The sequence below is a fragment of the Ovis aries genome, chromosome 2 (genome assembly GCF_016772045.2).
Source record: "Ovis aries strain OAR_USU_Benz2616 breed Rambouillet chromosome 2, ARS-UI_Ramb_v3.0, whole genome shotgun sequence".
Classification (NCBI taxonomy): Eukaryota; Metazoa; Chordata; class Mammalia; order Artiodactyla; family Bovidae; genus Ovis; species Ovis aries.
Window position 1 is genome coordinate 220,799,965 of NC_056055.1, and position 19,522 is coordinate 220,819,486.

General features: G+C 49.1%; 1 protein-coding gene across 18 annotated transcripts; it reads right to left on the bottom strand.

Moving 5' to 3' along the window:
* Nucleotides 1–469: 469 nt before the first annotated feature.
* PRKAG3 (protein kinase AMP-activated non-catalytic subunit gamma 3) lies at nucleotides 470–9,810 on the bottom strand. Of its 18 annotated transcripts, none has more exons than XM_027963858.3 (14): nucleotides 9,765–9,810; nucleotides 9,340–9,379; nucleotides 8,713–8,868; nucleotides 7,971–8,374; nucleotides 7,011–7,092; nucleotides 6,729–6,787; nucleotides 6,583–6,628; nucleotides 6,318–6,372; nucleotides 5,986–6,112; nucleotides 5,686–5,851; nucleotides 4,552–4,589; nucleotides 4,256–4,402; nucleotides 3,665–3,896; nucleotides 470–3,100 (listed from the first exon to the last, which is right to left on the bottom strand). In XM_027963858.3, exons 1-13 carry the CDS (start codon nucleotides 9,798–9,800, stop codon nucleotides 3,780–3,782), a joined length of 1,473 nt encoding a protein of 490 aa, XP_027819659.1. In that variant the 5' UTR covers nucleotides 9,801–9,810; the 3' UTR covers nucleotides 470–3,100; nucleotides 3,665–3,779.
* Nucleotides 9,811–19,522: the final 9,712 nt, after the last annotated feature.

Below are 19,522 nucleotides of genomic sequence, written 5' to 3' on the forward strand. Positions count from 1 at the left end.
CCAGTTTGGTGAGATTATTGTAGAAATAGCTGCCCCTGGAAGTTATATCTCCAAAGACACCACAGAAAACTGAGGCAGCAGTGCCCTACTGTACATCTGAAGGGCCTAAAATCCAGTCTCTAATCAGAAATCAGAGATGGAGAACCGAGACAAGAGCTCAGAGGATGGGTGATGTAATGATGTCCTCGTGAGGCTGAATCAAAGAGCAGGCTATATCCCCTTACATTTTGGTGAAGTGTAGGCACAGCCTCAGAGGCTTCCCCCTGCAAGTGACAAGTGACAGGTTGTGTTCTAAAAGACGAGCTGAAGTGCTATTAACGTAGCTGTGAAACCTTGCCCAGAGTTTGCTACTGGAGAGTCCACAGACACAGCTCTGGGAAGAAAAGTGTCAAAGACTCCTACTCAAAACAGGAAAAGACAAAATTCAGTATGGGCATGGTCAGAAGCTGTCTCTTTATACATGAGGTTCTTTATATTTTTAAAATTTTATTTTAATTGAAGGATAATCGCTTTACAACATTGGGTTGGTTTCTGCCATACATCAACATGAATCAGCCATAGGTATACATATACCCTTCCCTCCTGAATCCTCCTCCCACCTTCCTCTCCATCCCACCCCTCTAGGTTGTCACAGAGCCCTGGCTTGAGTTCCCTGAGTCATAAAGCAAATTCTCACTGGCTGTTTATTGAAATATGCCTATAGAAAAACAAATATGGCAGTTAGCATACATGAAGTTCTTTGGCTTTTCTTGGGAATTAAAAATGGCATCTCTCAGTTTATGTTCCATCTCATTGTGTGTACAAGACACTTAGTGTAAATGGAAAAAAAAATACTTTGTCCATGATTCATTCAAATATATAAAATACCTTTTGGATACAATGTTGTAAATAAACTCTGCTTCAATTTAAAAAAACCCATAAGGCTTAGAAAGCATTCACAGGGATTTCCCTGGTGGTCCATTGGTTAAGATTCCATGCTTCCAACGCAGGGGACCTGGATTTGATCCATGGTCAGGGAACTAGAGCCCAAAACCTACAAGTAAGACCTAGCACAGTCAAACAAATTTGAAAAAGAAAAACACACACCACAGGATAGATGTGATATAATATGTGGGCTCTTTCCCATGCAACTTTCTCTCTGGAGAGTGAAAAACCAGGCCATCAGCCCTGGTTTGAGCCATGTGGGGCATTGCCCTGCTATACTCATCCTACAGCTGGGCAAGACAGCTCTCCCCAGTTCCCCAAGGACACTCACTTGAGACAGTGCTGAGGGCACCCCATCCCATCCTCCCACTTGAACCCAAGACCCAGGACCTCTCTAGGTGGGACCAGAGCAGAATCAGCGCTGATCCACTGGTTATAACAAAACCGGAAACAGAAGTTGAGTGTCTATGAGAAAATGCCTTCACTTACTGCCTGACTGTTGCTCTATTAGGTAAACAGGGTAGGATCATATTCTAGAAACATTAGCCTCCCCACACCCCCCACCACCACCACAACAGCAGACCTGCAGTGTCTGTTATCACAGGGGAGGGGGGACACAACAAAGCCCAGCATGACTCAGTGGGGCAGATGGCAAGAACTCAGATGCTTACAGTGCATTTGGAAGAATATGTGACAGGCTAGAGCAAAAGGCCCCTGCTTTCCCCAGCTGCGTAGATTCCACAGGCTGGTGGGAGTTGAGGAAGCAAAGAGACTATAGGCAGGAGGGATGAGAAAAGGGCGCTGACGAGGGAGCAGTGTATGAAGTGAGAGGGGAGTCTGACAAACACCTCAGAGAAGTTCAGAGAGGAGAAGGGTAGGAAAGCCCTGGGCCCCATGTTTCCCGGGTAGAGGCTGGGAGAACAGGAAAAGTCAGGGTAGACCGGACCACTTGCTGCCTGTCTCAGCAGGTGGGCTTAGGATGGCCCCGCAAAGCTTTCTGAAGTCTAGAGGGGTGTGGGACCAGGAGCTAGAATGTCCTCACACCCCAGCAGGCAGACCCAAAGAAGCTTCATGGTTGGGAGGGAGGGGGCACCTAGCAGGGCCCACACCCACTGGTGACCAACCAAGGGACAGTCACATGGAAATAGGGATATTTCAGCAGGTGCTGGCATGGGTGGATGCTTGATGGCTGAGAAGCAAAGTCTTACATCCCAAGCCTCCCCCATCACTGAACTTAACCCTGAGAAAAGGTGGGAGGGGAACCCCAAATTGACTGAGATTAATTTCTACCACCTGGTGAAATGGAGTTCATAAAAGAAGTTACATTCAATGTTAGAAAAATTATATGTTTCTTATAGGTTAGAGTTTGGGGTCTGAATTGTACCCAGTACATAAGTAACTAACATTTTCTTTGTAATTTTGTTATAAACAAACGATGAAAAAGACATTTCGGTGGAATAACACTCCATAAGCAACAGAAACGCCACTTGCAGAGTTTGTCAATTACAGATTTTCCTTCGGGTCTTTGAATTCAGAAAGGACGGCGGGGGTTGCGGGGGGGTCTTGCCACAAGTTCAGATCAGATGACCATAGCATTTTCTGAGTGAAAATGATAAAATCTGAGTTCATGGGCTGTTCGTTTCCTTTTTGTTGTCTCGATGGTTCATCCTCAGTGATCCAAATGCAGGCCCTCCCTGGGGACTGAGAACACTGCTCGATTGTGAGAGCTAGAGCTGAGAATGGAGAGGGAACCCCACTCCAACCGGCAGCTCTACGAAACTGCTGTTCTGTGGGGCCCTGCAGGCAGCCCTGAAATGCAGTGCTGGGGGAGCAGGAGGACAGTGACAAAGTCGAGAGGAGCCGCTGGGGCGGCTCCCATGGGGGAAGCACAGCTGGGGCTCCAGGAGCTGGGGGCCTGATGCCAGGTAATCCAGAAGCGGAGGAATCCAGAGCCCCTGCCTGAGGGCTCCCCACCCCACTGGGGCCAGGTGGGGGAGAGCGGCGTGGGGGGCACGGAGCAGTCAGCCCCGGGGTAAACCTAGTGCCTCTGATCCAAGAGCTCCGGGCTTGACTCAGCTGTTCTCTTTAATTTCATCATTCACGGTAGACCGGGCATTCCTGAGGGCTTCTGGGAGCACAGGCAGGGCAGGGGGCAATTGGGGAGGGCTAGAGAAGCCTGTGAGGGAAAGAGGAAGACTAAGTAAGGAGGGGAGGTTGCCTTTCTGATAGGACAACCTCAGTCTTGCCATCCTTTGCCAAGCAGGGGGAACCTGTGCCCTCACCCTCTGCAACCCCCTGGCAAATGTGCTGCCAGGAAAGAGTGTGAGATCATGTCCAGTGGACTGCGATGATTACTTAGAGAGAAAAGCTCTCTCCTTTCAGCCTTAGTTCTTACTGGGTGTGGAAATTCCATTCAGCCCAGGTTTAGTAACTGGCTCTCTCCCAGTGGAAGCCCAAGCAGGCGGAAATTGAACACTGAGAGGGCAGGTCAGTTTTTCCGGGGCCCCCTGAAGTCACATCGCTGACCTTGCCTTTACTCTGGTTCCTGTGCACCCCTCTTGTGAGGGCCTCCTTCCCCTCAGCTGAGAACGGGACAAAGCAGTGGCCTTGGAGTTTTCATGAGGCTGCTCAGCTCCGAGCTGGGCCCCTCCCCTCCTCAGCGGGCCCCAATCTGAGATGTGGGTTTCCAGGGGAGTCTAAGGGGCTGGGAATGAGGTCAGTAGTACAGAGCAGAGCCTACCTGAACAGGAGCAGAACCCACAAAAGGGGATGGGGGAGGTGAAGGCCGAGTCCCCGGCTCCCTTCACTGGCTTCCAGGTGTGGAAGGTGGCCTGAGCGTGAGGACTGCGGTGTTCTCAGGCCCCGAGGGCGTCGATGCCAGCGGGGCTGAGCACTAGAGCTTGAAGGATGTCGGAGAGGGACACCACGCCCAGGAGGTGCTGGGTTTCATCCACGAGCACCAGCCGGTGCACCTGTGGGTCCACAGAGGCTCAGTGAGGGGGTGGCGCCATATGGCTACAGCAGCTGATGAGGTTGACACCAAGAATCAGGGACAACAATTTGACATAACTGGAAGAGCAAGAGAGTGTCTCCTAGTAAGCTAGTGTCTCCCAGTTAGCAGGAGCTCTGCCTGCCCTGAGGTGGTCACTGGCTGGGGCCCTTGGCCCGAGGGCCCCAGGGACAGGCGCCGTCGCTGGTCAGTGTGGACACCGAGAGCTTGGCCATGTGATGGGAGCATGGGGCAGATGCCTGATGGATAGAGCGAGCTGGAGCTGCTCATGAGAAGGCTGGCCCCATGTGCTGGGAGCATGTCTGAAGGGGCATGGGGTACCTGCTCCCGGGCAATCCGGTCGATGACTTCCCCCAAGGTCTCGTGGGGCTGGCAGGAAAGGACTCCCTCCAGACACAGCGTCCTCCGCTTCAGTGCTTCTCCCACACTTATGTCCAGGTGGTTGTACGTTTGTTGGGCTGCCAGGTGCTGGGCAGGGAGGGAGCAGTGCTCTTCGTCAGCCCTCCCCCAGGCTCCAGCTCCTCAAAGCTCAAGGACCCCCTGGTCATCCCTATCCTCACACCACAGCCTCCCTGTGGCACCCCCAGCACTTACAATCCATCCCCCCAGGCACTTACAATCACATCAAAGCGGGAGTAGAGGCCCACGACCTGTCCTGCAGGAGTTGGAGGGGCAAGGGGGAAGGTGAGAGAAAGACAGGGGAAAGAGTCAGGTCAGAAGCAGGATGCTGTGCAAGGGCCTAGCGTGGGCTTTCAGAATGAACTCCTCAACATCCTCCACACCCCTCCAGGTTGCTGGCTTTATAACGAGGCATCAGGCTGCTACCACCCTGAACCCAGGGATCCAACAGTGTCTCAGAGATGGACACTCAACACCGTGCCTCCCGATGTGACAAGATATGAGAATGTGGCATCATTTCTGAGACAGTCTAGCCACAAATATATAGCCTGAATCTGCGTGAGCCTTTAGATCTAATTTTCAGTTTATAGGAAACACAGGAACAGAGGACCAATGTAAAGGCCACCTGCAGAAAGCTAACAGGCAGATCTCTGGAAACGGGACATGCTGTAGAAACCAGGCTTCCCATCATCAATACCATGAAAATTAAGCGGGGAAGGAACTGTTCTAGAATAAAAGACACTTAAGGGATAAAAGAAGCAGATTCAAAGCGTAGACCTTAATTGGATCCTGATTTGAACAAATCAACTGTAAAAAAATAACTTTTGGGAAAAACAGGGAAATGAGAGTTAGGACAGGATTTTAGATAACATTAATACATTATTTGTAATTTTGTCAGGTGATGTAGGAAATATACTTATTTAAGAGATGCAGATGAAGTGTTGCGGTGAAACGACATGATTCTATACTTTAAATTACTTCAGCATAAAAAAAAGAGGAGGAACTGGTTATGGCAATGTGTTAATAGTTAATCCAAGTGGATCCATGAGGCTCATTACGCAGTGTTCTCTACCATTTTTATACTTTTGAAATTTTTCATAATCAAAAATAAAGTAAAACGTTTCTTGAGAGCCAACTTCATTATGCTAATTTTTAACTTTGAAGCAGTTTACAGCTGATTTTCAGAGCAAGAACCTGATGTCTGGCTTAGACAGGCTAAATGATTGATCCAAGGCTCAAAGCAGGCAGAGATTCAAGCCCTGACTCCATCCTGGGTCCCAAGCTTAGGCCACATAGATCCTGGCTCCCCACAGCCCCACCCCAGCCAGAATCCCCATCCTGGGTGTAGGTACCAGCTTCGTTGATCACCGGCAGTGCAGACACGCGCCGGTCCACAAAGATGTCCAGCGCGGTGAGGATGGGTGCTGTTTCCAGCACCACGGCCAAGTCTCGGAATGTGCCAATGCCCAGATCTTGGATGGTGCGGGAGAGGAAGGAGGGCCGGGGCAGCAGGGTGCCCTGCTTGGGTTGGAGACAGGTAGGGTTCAGGGTGGAGTAGCCCCCAGGGGGCTCCCAGCTGCTCCCTCCCAACCCCTAGGGCAGAAGCCTTCTCTGCCCCTCTGGTCATCCCCTGAGGCTGTGCCCAGGCTCACAAAGATGTGCAGGAACTTGAGAAGCCGTTTGTGTGTGAGGATGTGCAGCACGGCACCTGAGACTGGGTCCAGGACCGGCAGGCGGTGGATACGGTTCTTGATGAGGGTGTAGACAGCTTCGAACAGGCTGCAGAAGTGGGAGCGATGAGGCTGGGGCTGCCTGGGGAGAGGTGACTTTATCCCAGCCCCGAGGAAGGAGGACAGGGTGCCAAGGCTGCCTTATCTGCAGTCCACCAAGAATGAGCCCATGACTTCAGAACTGATTAGCTGGCAAGTGGGCGGGGGGTCTGTGCAGGGCAAGGAGGTTCAAGTGGTTGTTTGGGGATGCTTACCTGTCACTGGGAGAGATGGAGACCAGAGGCTTGAAGCAGCCTTGAAGGTAGATCTCTGCAGAAAAGCAGAGTCAGGGCAAGGGTGCTGGCCACCCTGTCTCACCCAGCAGCCCCCAGACTATCTCCCCTCCTTTGGGCCCTCTGAGCTCTCTATTATCCTTCCCCTGCCCCCTCCAGGAATTCCCCTCCACCCATCCTCTACCCTGGGTCCTTGGCCCCCCACACCCTCTACACAGCCCCTTTGCAGGACCCTTTACCCACTCACCCCTCCAGGTCTCAATCTTGTGTTCTTCAATCTCATAGATCTGGACCTAGAACATCAACAGAACTCCCAAGTCAGACGTGGGCTCCCTGAACTCCCTCCGCCCCAGTCCAGATGGGTGCCCCCAGGACCCTGAGCCCACTCCTCACCAGGGGGGACCGGTAATAGCGATGCAGAACCAAGATGAAGTCTGTGATAGTCAGCATCCCTGTGGGGGTGGGAGAGGGGAGAGAGAGGAGTGGGGTTCACCCCGGGCCCTGTGGCAGAGGCAGGTGGAGGGCTCAGCCCCTTCTCCATCAGCTGGTTACAGCTGTCCCACAGATGGGGGTCTCCCAGCCAGCCTGTTCCCCCCAAGCCAGGGCCCTGCCCCAGAGCTCAGCCCCTGAATCGCCCCACAAGGTCCCCCTTTTCCCTCCCCGGCCCCTCCTCACCCACGAAGCTCTGCTTCTTGCTGTCCCATAGAGGTGCAGCCCGGACGCCGTTGGCCACCAGGGCAAAGAAGGCCTTCTTGATCTGAGCCACAGGGAGAACAGTTGAGGGTGAGTTACTCACCACCCCTCAGAGTCCCCTGTCCTGACCAGGGGCCTTCCAAGGGGCCTTCTCACAGGCCCTCCACTCCAGGAGCCTGCCTGCCACTCGACATGACCCTCATGGGCACATTTGCTACAAAGATAAGGCTGCAGGTGCCCGGGGGCACTAGGTGACCCCTTAACAGGCACACCAGGGCATAGGAGACAAACCTAGTATTTCTACACCAAGGTCCAAAGTGTACAGATGCATACAGGATAATTTGTGCCAATCTAAATACTAGAGGTGTAATTCTCTGATATTTACAAAATATTTTTCTCTAAATATATTTACATTGACTCATTTTGGCCTCATCTGAAGCAATACTATCCATACATGCTAGTTGTAGCTTCGTAACACATATCAAAATAAATGCAAAGCTACTAAATTAAATATATTTTTTCATATACCGCTAGAATCAAAGTGAACCGTGGGTCATAGATATACCTTGTTTCTATTCTACACTACAGTCTGCTGTTCGATACACAGCAAGAAAGAAATGCTTTCTATACAATTCTGGGTGTGAAAAATGCTCCCAGTCATCCTGGATTGGCCCAGGAGTCCTCTGAAACTTGTAGGGTAAAGCAGGCATTCCTGTCCCCATTTTAGAGCTGAGCAAGTAAAAAGACCTACCCCAAACCCTATAGATACTGAGTTGTAGAGCTGAGATGACAATTAGGGGGTGCACACAGAGAGCAAAAGCTCCCCTCCCCTGGTCTCCATGGTGCCAAGAAGGAATTCTGGAAGGAATGTGTAGCCGGGCAGGGCTGGCAGGGGATCCTGGGGGCTGTGAGTATGCAGGTGGGGCAGAACGGCGGCCTCACCTGTAGCATGGTGTCAAAGATGACCAGCTTGGAGCTGGTTGCCATGGCGTCGTAGCAGGTATGCTCCTGCATGAAGTGCATGTAGACCTGGGCCCCTGGCTTCCGCAGCTCATCATCCCAGCCAAGCCTGAGCACCGGCACCTGCGGGGGCGGGCACTGGGCCGGCCTCTCTTCCACCAGGCCGAGCTCATCCCCCCACGCTGCTGGGGCTGAGAACTCTATGCCCAGATCCAGACCGTCTGTGCTGGAGCCGGAAGCAGAGGCTGTACAATCAGCGGGGAGGCTGTCTCGCTCTGTTGTGGGGGTGCCCACCTCAGACAAGGGATTGGCTTGGGCCAAGGGTGTGGCCTTGGGGAATGTGGCCTCCAGCCCGGTGGACTCAGCAGCTGGCCTGGACTGGGGACCTGTTCATGGGGAGAGGACAGTAACTCCATCTTCCAAAGCATGTTCCCATCTGTTGTCTCCCTTCATCCTCAGAGCAGCGTGGGAAGCCTGGATGCGGAGGTCCCCATTTTGCGAGTGAGAGAGCCGAGAGAGTCACACCAGAGGGTGGCTCTGTCCTGAGCTGGCCTTGCTGGGCCCCTGGATCAGCACTGCAGTTGCCCTCTCTCATGTGGGGAAACTGAGGCCACAGGATGTCAAGCGTCTGTGTTATGGAGGGATCCAGGGCAAGGCCAGCTCCAGTTTCGGGGACTTCCCACTGCCCCCAGTCCCATCTCCCCAGAACTGGCCGTGGCCTCACCTCCCTCCAGGCCTGGAAGCTCCCCTTCCTCTACATCCTCCTGGCTTGTCCATCTTGAGACCTTGGTCCTCTGTTCCCCAAGGCTTATTTCTGCATTGGTGGTCATGGCTGGTGATGGCCATGAAGTGCTGTCTCCTTGCTCTAGGAAGCTCATCTCTGGAAGGGGGAATGGAGCCTGTTTGGTTAATGGGAGTAACACAGTAAAACAATTGAAATGTTATTAACAATAATATTCCATATTTGCAAACGTCCAAAGGTCTTTTCCTCCAGTGTATTTCTCATTCAGACCTCATAGCAGTCTTGTAAGGGAGGCACTAGTATCATCCCTATTTTATTGACAAGGGACCTGAGATCAGAGAGGTTAAGCAATTTGCCACAGATCACACAGCTAGCACGTGATTAAGTCAGGAGGCTCCAAATCTTCAGACTCTAGATCCACCCCCCTCCTTTCTTCTTCTGAAAGAGGAAGGAGGAGAGAGGGAAAAGGCGGAAGAAGAAGCAAGTAGGAACAAAGAAGGAAAAGAAGAAGACAGGCTAGTGGGGTGGGAGAGGTTGGGAGCCAGAGACGTGGTAGGAGAGGAAGTGGAAGAAGAGGCTGGGCCCATAAGGAGGGGCAGCCCCACCTACCTTGATGCTCAGGTCCCCCAAAGCTGCTCCAGGAGGGGGTCTGTGTGGAGAAGAGTGACTGAAAGGGTGGGGAGAACATCCTACACTCAGAACCACAGGAGCTGCCCTTCCTGCCACACATACACAACCACACACACCCCCACAAAACTCAAACACCCACCCCCCGCCCCGAACACACATAAACACATTCAACCCACCTAGACACTTACATACACTCAGAAACTCCCATATTCAACCCTCTCCAGACACACACAGGCACATAGACTCACACCAAGAATATACACATGCAGACAGCCTCCTGCTCCTATACACAGAGGAAATCGTGGTCAAACACACCCACATGCACGCACATATCCATGCGGCAGGGTGCTCTCAGCCCTGTGGCCTCAGCTGCCCCAGCTCCCGGCCCCCCGGGACCCCGGTACCCTGCGCAGAGCGTGCTCCAGCTCGGCGGGCTCCATGAGCGAGTGCGCAACACTGTATCTGGGCAGCACTATTCTGGGCCCGGCCCCTGGCACCCTGCCCTCCCGGATCAGGTTCTCTCTGATTGGGTGTCGGGCACTGGGGAGGAAGGGGTCCACCCGCGCAGCTGCTCCAGCCCTGAAGCCTGGGGGCTGCTGGGGAGGTGAGGGGAGGGGTGCACTTGGAATCTTGATGCCTGGTTCTGTGTGCCTCCTGCGTGTCCGATGATGGGAGAGAAGGACCCTGCTGTGGGGGGAGGGTGGGCGCTGGTGTGGGAGGAGGGGGTCTTTCAGAGCCCTGGGGTTTCTCCTCTGAGAGCCCCTCTCATCTTTGTCAGGTGCCAAAGGAGGAAAAACAGAGGCAGTTGAGCTGAACTCTCTTGTACAAACCTGGGTCATGGGTGGTGCTGGAATTAGAAAGGGCAGGTTGCAGCCGGCTAGCAGGTTGGGGCTAAGAGTTTTGTGGGTGGTACTGAGAGAGTGGTCAGTGTGTGTCCAGATGTCACTATTCGAGTCCCAGGGGCCCGTTCTCTAGGTGAAGGATCTGGAACTGGACGGTTCAGGCAGGTGGGGAGTCCTGAGAATCACCTTGACGACGTGTGGTGGGCTTGCACTTGTCTCCAGTGTGACAGACACCTGTTTGTACCTGTGGAGGTAGATCCAGGTGTGCAGGAGCCACTGTCCCCTCGTGCCACTGTGTGTGCTGTTTCTACGTCTCCTGGGGCCAACAGGATCCCAGCTGGTTCTGGTGGCTGCCCACCCACCCCCCCTTCCTTAGCATTCCTGGGGCCTGAGTCAGCGTCCAAATTGGGAATGCTGACCCAGCTGCTCCAGCTCTCCTCTCTGCCCCCCTCCCCTTCTTCTTCTGTTTCCAGCCTCTTCCATCCCGATCTCACCATGGAGTGAACGGATGCTCCGTAATGGGTTACTGGATTTCTTGCTGATTTAGTGAACGTATTTCCCATCATCCCTCAAAGCCCCTGTACTGCCTATGGGGATGGAGGAGGAGAACAGAGCCAGGAAGAGGCTAGCCTGCCACGTGTGTCTTGGTCAGTACTGGGGATGAGAGTGTGCAGTTCCCCTTCTGCAGGGCCCCTGAGGCTTGTTCCTGTTTGGTCCCAGATGACGGAATAGAAAAGGCACAGCCAATGGGACATTTCAAATGGGGGAAAGGTCATGTAGACCATCCCCGGAGATAGGTAGTGCCTCAGTCCTGTAAAGCCCCATCCCCTTATTCTCTGGACACCTTCACAGCGAAGCCAGATATAGAACCTGTGCAGCTCACACCACTGCCTTCTCCTGCAATACCTCATTCTCCCCTTTTCCTCAGACATATTTCACCTGCAAGACCAGAAGCAGGGGCTCCTCTTCCAATAAAGTCTCCCCTGAGGCATCACCCTTATTGTGGTCGTTCAGTCGCTCAGTCACTCAGTCGTGTCCTACTCTTTGCGACTCCATGGACTGCAGCACACCAGGCTTCCCTGTCCTTCACCATCTCTAGGAGTGGTAGTTTGCTCAATCACCCTCATTGCACTGATGCTATAGCCATGCTCTGTGTGCACATCTCAGTGTACACTGGGCTGGCACTCACATAATTATTCACGTGTGAATGTCTTTTATCTCTTAGTGAACACTGGGTACCTTGATGACCACACTATGTTGGTTGGATGTGAGGGAAAATCTGTTTTGGTGTCAGATCGACCTTGTTAAAATTCTTGTTCTGCCATTTGACCTTGGAAAGCATTGCTTGTTTTCTCTGAGCATGTTTCCGCGAATGTAAAATGAGGATAAAAACATTCCGTGCCAGACACTGCCAGTTGCCTCCTAATAACTCTTTCTCTCTTCTTGCTTTTGTAATAGAATCACTTGAATTTTAATTGGAATGGCTGCCTATAACAAAGACCTAAATTCCCAGCCCTTGCAGTTAAATCTGGCCTTGAGACTTAATTTGACCAGTGTGAGTAGTAGTGATGGGAGCAACTTCTGGATCCGGCCTTAAAAGAAAGAGTAAGAGTTCCTTTCCTCCTCTGATGGCTGGAATGCTAATGTGATGGCAGGAGCTAAAGCAGCTATCTCACAGCCAAGATGGAAAATGCTTGTTCAAGTTTTTAGAGTCACCCTTCCAGGTTTAGACTGTCTGGAGACTACAACACTAGAGAAGGAAACTCCTTTGTTTAAGTCATCCTTAAATTTACTGTTTGTTATAGCAACCGAACATGTATACTAACGCAAAATCTGATACCTGGAAGTGACACTGCTTTAAAAGCCTAAAACAAGTGGCATTGGTTTGGAAATTGGAATTCAGGTAGCAAAGAAAACTATTGCATGCTGGTAAGCTGGTGACCATTGTTATGTTACAGCAAAACTTATGATCTGTCATCTAGGATGCCTTGAGGTCATCATATGCTAACAGAGCCTGTAGCTCATGGAAACTAGCGTGTTTTGGCTTCTGCTGGCTGCTACAGGCAAGGTCTTATAAGAAAAATGCACTCAGGCAGCGAGTTGTAAGTGATGGCTTGAAAGAGGCAACCTTAGCAAAGGTGCCAAACCTTTCTTGAGTGCACCCAATTCTGTAGATAATGGAAACCAGTCCCATGGGCAAAACAGGAAAGTTCCCTGGTGGCTCAGAGACAGTAAAGAATCTGCCTGCAATGCAGGAGACCCAGGTTTGCTCTCTGGGTGGGGAACCCCAACCCCTGGAGAAGGGAATGGCAAACTCACTCCAGTATTCTTACCTGGAGAATTCCATGGACAGAGGAGCCTGGTGGGCTACAGTCCACGGGATTACAAAGAGTCGGACATGACTGAGTGACTAACACTTTATAACCAAGCATATTTTTTTGACGACCTCAAGGTAACCACCAGCAGTTCAAGAGAGAATGGGAAGAACGCCAAGTCCAGAATAATCAAGCAGGAAAATGATGAGACCTTTGGCTGTGGTTACACAAATATGAAGTCAATCAGAAGACTTGGGAGATTTTGAGGGTGTAACATTGGCAGAGAAACTCTAAGCCTGGTCAGCAAAGACTGGTTTGCTCCCCACCCCTCACCCAGTTGTCCCTAGCTCTCGAAATCTGCACCAGCAGAAAGAGGGCTGTGCAAGGTCCACAAGGACAGCCATGTTCACCAGCAGCCTAGGGGGTGTCATGTGAGAAATAACTTCCAGGAGGCAATGGCAGAAGCCACTAGGAGAGTAGAAAGCTTCCCTCCCAGAGAGCAGGACCAGCAGTGGCTGGATGAGCTCCCCTAGAACCCACTCCTCTGTGGGGAAGCCATGCTGCAATTCCTGTCCAACTGGATTTAGTTATTGCTAAAGATCAGGTGACTGCCAGGTGTTTGCCGTTCTTTGTGTTCTGGAGTTTATCCTGTTCCTCCTCCACTGTTACTTCGGGGAGGGAGAGGGCCCGATTACCTGCCTTTTGGTTCACAGGGCTCTAGACCCTGAGGATCCCATCCGTCCCCAGGCCCTCACATACTCTGAGTTCTGAGCTGGAGCTGAGTCTAGATGGAACTCTGCCTTGCCTCTCTTCATTGTTATTATTGTTCAGCCTCCAAGTCGTGTCCGATTCTTTGCAACTCCATGGACTGCAGTATGCCAGGCCTCCCTGTCCCTCACCATCTCCTGGAGTTTGCCCAAGTTCATGCTCATTGCATCGGTGATGGCCTCAGCTCTGGTGGCTCTCTTCAGAGGGTGCTAAATGCAAGGTAGGGTGAAGGGTGGCCCAGTATGGGCTCTGGCAAAGCAATAGTTATTTTCCCCTTCTTCCTCTACTGGTAATTCCCCACAATTTTAATGAAGTGCAGGATTATATTTCCCAGCTTTCTTTGCAGATAGCATGGCCATGTGACTAAGTTTGACCAATGGGATCTGCACAGCAACGTTATCTGCAACCTCTAAGGATGCCCTCAGGAGGAAGGAGCAGATTTTCCTCCTCCTAATGACTGGAATTATAATACGATGGTGGGAGCTGGATTGGTCATTTCAACTCGTCAGTGGGAGGTTGAAAATAGAATTGAGGTTGAAAATAATAGAATCTCATCCACTCCTCATCTCTGAACTGTTATGTTATAAAAAGAAATAAACATCTATCTTGTTTAAGACACTAGTCAATAGAAACTTTGCTACAGCAGCCAAGCCTCTGTCTAACTAATATATTTACACGGCAGGATTGGGGTAGGGTGAAAAATTACAAATGTACATAATGATGCTTCATATGTATGCAGTGCTAAAGATCTGCCAGACACTGCAAAACACACTGTGGGCGGTATCCCTCACAATCCTATGTGGTGAATGCTTTACTGCTATGATTCTACAGATCACAAGATCAAGGCACAAGGGATTAAGTAACTTGATCAAAATCCAAGAGCTAGAGAGATGAAAGTGAAAGTCGCTCAGTCATGTCCGACTCATTGAGACTCCATGAACTATACAGTCTATGGAATTCTCCAGGCCAGAATTCTGGAGTGGGTAGCAGCTCCCTTCTCCAGGGGATCTTCCCAACCAAGGGGTTGAACCCAGGTCTCCCACATTGCAAGTAGATTCTTTACCAGCTGAGCCACCAGGGAAGCCCAAGACATTGCCCAGGGTCAAACCTGGTGTTTCTGAACTAGCACCACACTTTCAGCCACTAAGCGTAATATAAACGAAGCACAGGCCTGGCATGTAATATATGCTCAGTAAGTGGTTACTATAATTACTACCTCACTGCCTGCTTCCAGTCCCCCTAACCCTCTAGCTACAAGGTTCTGAAAGCAGGCAGGCTGGGGTTTGGAGAGGGTGGTGGGTGGGTCTCTGACTCTCCAATAGTCATCTCATGGTGGCACCAAGGTTGGGATGGAAGAAGGCCAGGCTGGGGCACGCACCAGCACTGCCCAACACTAAAATCATAGTGATTTTCCAGTTGTGAAAAAGGAGCTCCCACACCTGCTCTTGCAGCCAGCCCAGCCCCACCCATCCTCTTCGGCTGGGCGAATCAGCAGAAGGTACTGGCTTTGGTTGGGAAATAAATACTTCTTGGGTGTTAGAGTTTAGTCTCTGGCAATGGTATCATATTTCTTGAAACCCTCCTTCTCGGCGCCATCTCAAAACTGGGTGTAATAAGGACACTGCCCTCTGACCCTACGGTGAAATTGGCCACCATCTCTGGATCACTGATTTGTCTAGGACATGGGGTTGGGATCCTGTTTAAGTGTTATTTTTATATCAGAAGGAGTAAAGCAGCCGGAGGGGGTCCAGGGAATAGCCTGGATGAGACCATTACTGATAAATCACAGAGGAGGTCCCCTGTGCCAGGGTGGTTGGGAGGCTGTGGAGCAACCTTTATGCCAGTCACCCAGACCCCAGCTCCTGTCTTGTCTGTGTGTGGCTGAAACCAAGCAGCTTCTATGCTGGTGTCGCAGGGACCTGGACTGAACCAGCACCTTGCTACTACAGTTTAGTCAGCCCCGCAGGCCCCATTCCTGGGCCTTTTTCTGTCAACTGTTGGAGATTGAAATGGACAGATGGTGCTTTGGTCTACCCAGGATCCATTTCACCCCTCTTTTGGCAACCGCCCAAGTTTTCCTTCAGGGAACCACATTTCCTCCAATCTCAGAGCATCTGAATCTCAGAGGAGCTCACCCATCAATTCCAGGAAGTATACAGCTGACTCAGACTTAGCCAATGAGCACATCAGATTCCCCTGACCACAGTGAAGGGGCATGGACCGAATTAGCCCAATAGAAGTGAACCCTGGGACTTCTGCTACAGGTAATGGGGACTCTTTCCAACTGGGTTTGAAGCTATGAGGATGTATGTGTGGAGATACTGCTACCACACAGAGCAGAGCTGCTTGAGAACGAAGACAAAAAAGAGAGTAAAAGAACCACGATATAATAAGAAAGATCAGGTCCTCTTTGACGTTCATTGAGCCCCTGGATCAAACTGTACCTGAAGACTTTATACTGTTGTTGGTTTTTTTTTTCTGTCACATTAACCAATGGAATATTTTTGTTGTTGTTTTTTTAATGCAGTTTGAACTGAGTCTTCTGCCACCTGCAGCTGAAACAGCCCTGATACCAGATTTACCAAAGAAACAACCCCGAGACACTTGCAAAAGCTTTTGGGCATGATGTTCATTCACTGCACTTTCCCAAGAAAAAAAGGGACATTTGAAAACACAATTGGAGTGATCAAGATGACGTCAAGGGATAGCAGGCTAAGTTAACTTGATAAAATGCAGTAAAAGAAGAACTGGAATGGGACAAAGTTAGAGAAGGAAGGCCTCATAGACAAGATGAGTTTGGACATAGAAATAATAATCATAACAGCAACTGTTTGCTGAACCCTAACTATGGACTAGGCACCAAGTTAAGCAGTTGACATATGTGAAGGGATAATATTTTTAAATAATATCCAAATTGAGGGGTACTTCTTTCTCCCCAATAGTCCTTTGCCCATTTGAGTTTCTCTGCTTATAGTCTCAAGGAAGAAATGACTCAATATAAAGAAGAGCATCTTCTGGCTTTTGAGTTTCAAAAGTGATTTAGTCTTCTGGGAATACCTTTGGCTTAAACAAAGGATTTGAGAGCTTTGACGGGCTAGGTTATTGAGAAAATATATTCCACTAAAAACACTTAGTGAATAAAGAGCATCTGCTTAAAAGCACGGAAAAAATAAGATAGTAAAGACTAGGCCCAACTGAAAGCAAAATGGGCACACAGCGAAGTTAGTGAGAAAAGAGGTGGCTTTGCTCTAGGGTAGAGGTCCAAAAACCCTGGGATCTAATGCCTGATAATCAAGGTGGAGCTGATGTAATAATAACAGAAATAAACTGCACAATAAATGTAATGTGCTTGAATCAGCCCCAAACCATCCCTTACCAACCCGGGTCCATGGAGAAATTGTCTTCTCTGAAACCGGTCCCTGGTGCCAAAAAGGTTGGGGACCACTGCTCTAGACCACCTGCCAATTCTATCAAGAGCCATATGGGGTTATGGAGGCCAAGGGCTCATACAAGTTGGGAGTATGTAGGAGATCCCATCTATAAAAAACTGGGATCTCAAAAAACCACATCCTCTACGTGTACTCCAGAAGCAAGCTAACTCTTACACAGGTTGGCAGTCATTGTCTTCCCTGTCTGAGTGGTTCAGGGAGTGTCAAAGTTCAAATTTGGTTTAGGGTATGGTAAGGTCAGTAATGACCTCAAGGCCTGGCAGAAGCAAACAACAAATGTTCTCTGGAAAAAATTATCTCTTCCAAAGCCACAAACAATTCCAACAACATCCAGTACATAGTTGAAAATAATTAGATATACAAGGAAACTAGGAATTATGAACAAGAGCCAGCATAAAATACACATAACAGGAATAAACCCAGAATAATTTCAGAAACTGGAATTACAGACACTTTATTTATAACAAATACTTCCTTAATAAAATAGGAGACAAGTTTGAAAAAGCCTGGAGCAAATGCGAAGCTATAAAAAGCAAGACTTTTTTTTTGTTTTAAAGCAGGGACTTCCTTGGCGGTCCAATGGTTAAGAATCTACCTACCAATGCAGGAGACACAGGTTCGATCCTTGGTCCAGGAAGATTCCTCTTGCTGCAGGTCAACTAGGCTTGCACCACAACTACTGAGCCTGGGCCCTGGAGCCCATGCTTCTCAACAGGAGAAGCCACCGTAATGAGAAGCTCATGCACTGTAGCTAGAGAGTAGCCCCCGCTCGCCGCAACTAGAGAAAGCCTGTACGCAGCCACAAAGATTAAATAAGTAAGATAAAAAGTAGAAACTTATTTTAAATTTTTTTTAAAAAAAGCAAATAGGAACTTCCTTGGTGGCTGAGTGGCTAAGACTCTGAATTCCCAATGCAGGGGGCCCAGGTTTGATCCCTGGTCCGGAAACTGGATCCCACATGCTGCAACTAAAGATTTAATGTGCTGTAACTAAGACCTGGAGCAGCCAAATAAATCAGTTAAAAAAAAAAAAAAGCACATAGAACTAGAAATGAATGAGAAATACACAAATGAGAGCAAAAACTTAATAAATGAGGTTAACAGATGGAACGCAGCTCGAAGAGAAAACTGAATATTGGGTCAGGATTTACCCACAGTGTACTACAGGAAGCTTAAAACTTTGTAAAAATACATATGATAGAGAGTGAGAGGCATGATGTTAAGTTGAAAAGCCTACAATATATTTAAATAGAATCTCAGAAGGTGAGTAGAGAAAGAAAGGGGTAAAAGTGCTTTCTGTAGAGATTAGTTGATATTTTCTGGAACTGATAAATGATAATCATCACTAGATTTGAAAAGCCTATGAATCCCAAAGAGGATAAATGAAAGAAACCCACATGTAGAAACATCATAATGAGAACGGCAGAAAATCAAAGAAAAAGAGGAAAAATGTGAAAAAAATTACAGTCTAATAGTTGACTTCTTGGTAGAAAATGGAAACCCAGAACTGAGTACAGTACCTTCAGAGTGCTGAAAGAAAGTAACTTCCAACTTACAATGTTATACAAAGAGAAAATGTATAAGGAAGAGAAAAAAAAAATATTTTACGACAAGCAAAAACAGAGAGTTCATCTCAGGAAAGGAAATTTCTAAAGAATGTGCTTCAGAAAGAAAGTGATCCCATATGTTAGATATGAGAAATAACAAGGAAAATGGTTTAAAAAAAATAGATAAATCTAAATGAATCATAACTGCAGAAAACCACATTAAGCCTAAGAATTACAATGTCCTGTGAGATTAGAATTAAAATATTGCCAACCATTACATACAAATCAGAGGTGGTGAAAGTGGAGTATATGAAGTATTTGAAAACCTCTGTGTTATCTGGGAAGAGGAAAAAGTTTTGATTAATTTTCAATTTTTATTTATTAATCATGCATGCTGTAAAAAGAACAGAAACAGAGCTAGCAAATAAAAGAAGGAAGAAATGGGAGAGAAAGAAACAACAGAACAAATGGGACAAATAGTACCTCTGAAGGGTTTCAGAAGATAAATATGAAACAGAGTGACTTCTGTAGCCCCAAGAGGAGATAAAGATCTCGTGGTTTGGCAGGAAGAGAAGAGTTAGATGGGAAGTAAGGGTGAGCAGCTGTGGGTCCCTGAAGAGGGGCAGCCTATCTTTTGCCTCCTCCCCATACCCACTAACCCCTCGCTCTGGCTAGTGTGTTAGGTATCTGAGAGCAGAGGTGCTCAATTCCGAGATAAAATCCAAAGTAGGAAGTGTCACATGGTGTTATGTGGGGAGAGGGGCCCTTAGGTCACTTTACAGAGTTTCTCCAAACCCAGCATGGTAAGAGGAGCACTCCTTGGATTGTAGCATCCAAAAGCACTGCAGGAGACCAAGCTGTTGAAAGTCACATGACTTTGATCTAGCCTAACATCCACATGGCAAGAGTGTTTATTGTGCTGTGTTTATAACAGCAGCCTAAATGGTCCATCAGCTAAGGACCACGTGATGTGATGGGTGCCTCTGTGGATGCCCAGGTGGACAGCTGAGGACTGAGAACCCGAATACCTACTCTGGCATTCCAACCTCAGCTTCGTGTAAGTACTCAGAAACTTAGACACAAACCCAGGAGAGTTGAGAAGACCCTGATTTCACTGAGATTAAATTTCTCAGAAGGCAGGCTGTATCAGTCAGTATCAGGCACAAATCATAGAAAACTCAACTCAAATTGGTTTAAACAAGATGGAGACTTGCTGGTTCACTTAACAGGGTGTCCGGGGGC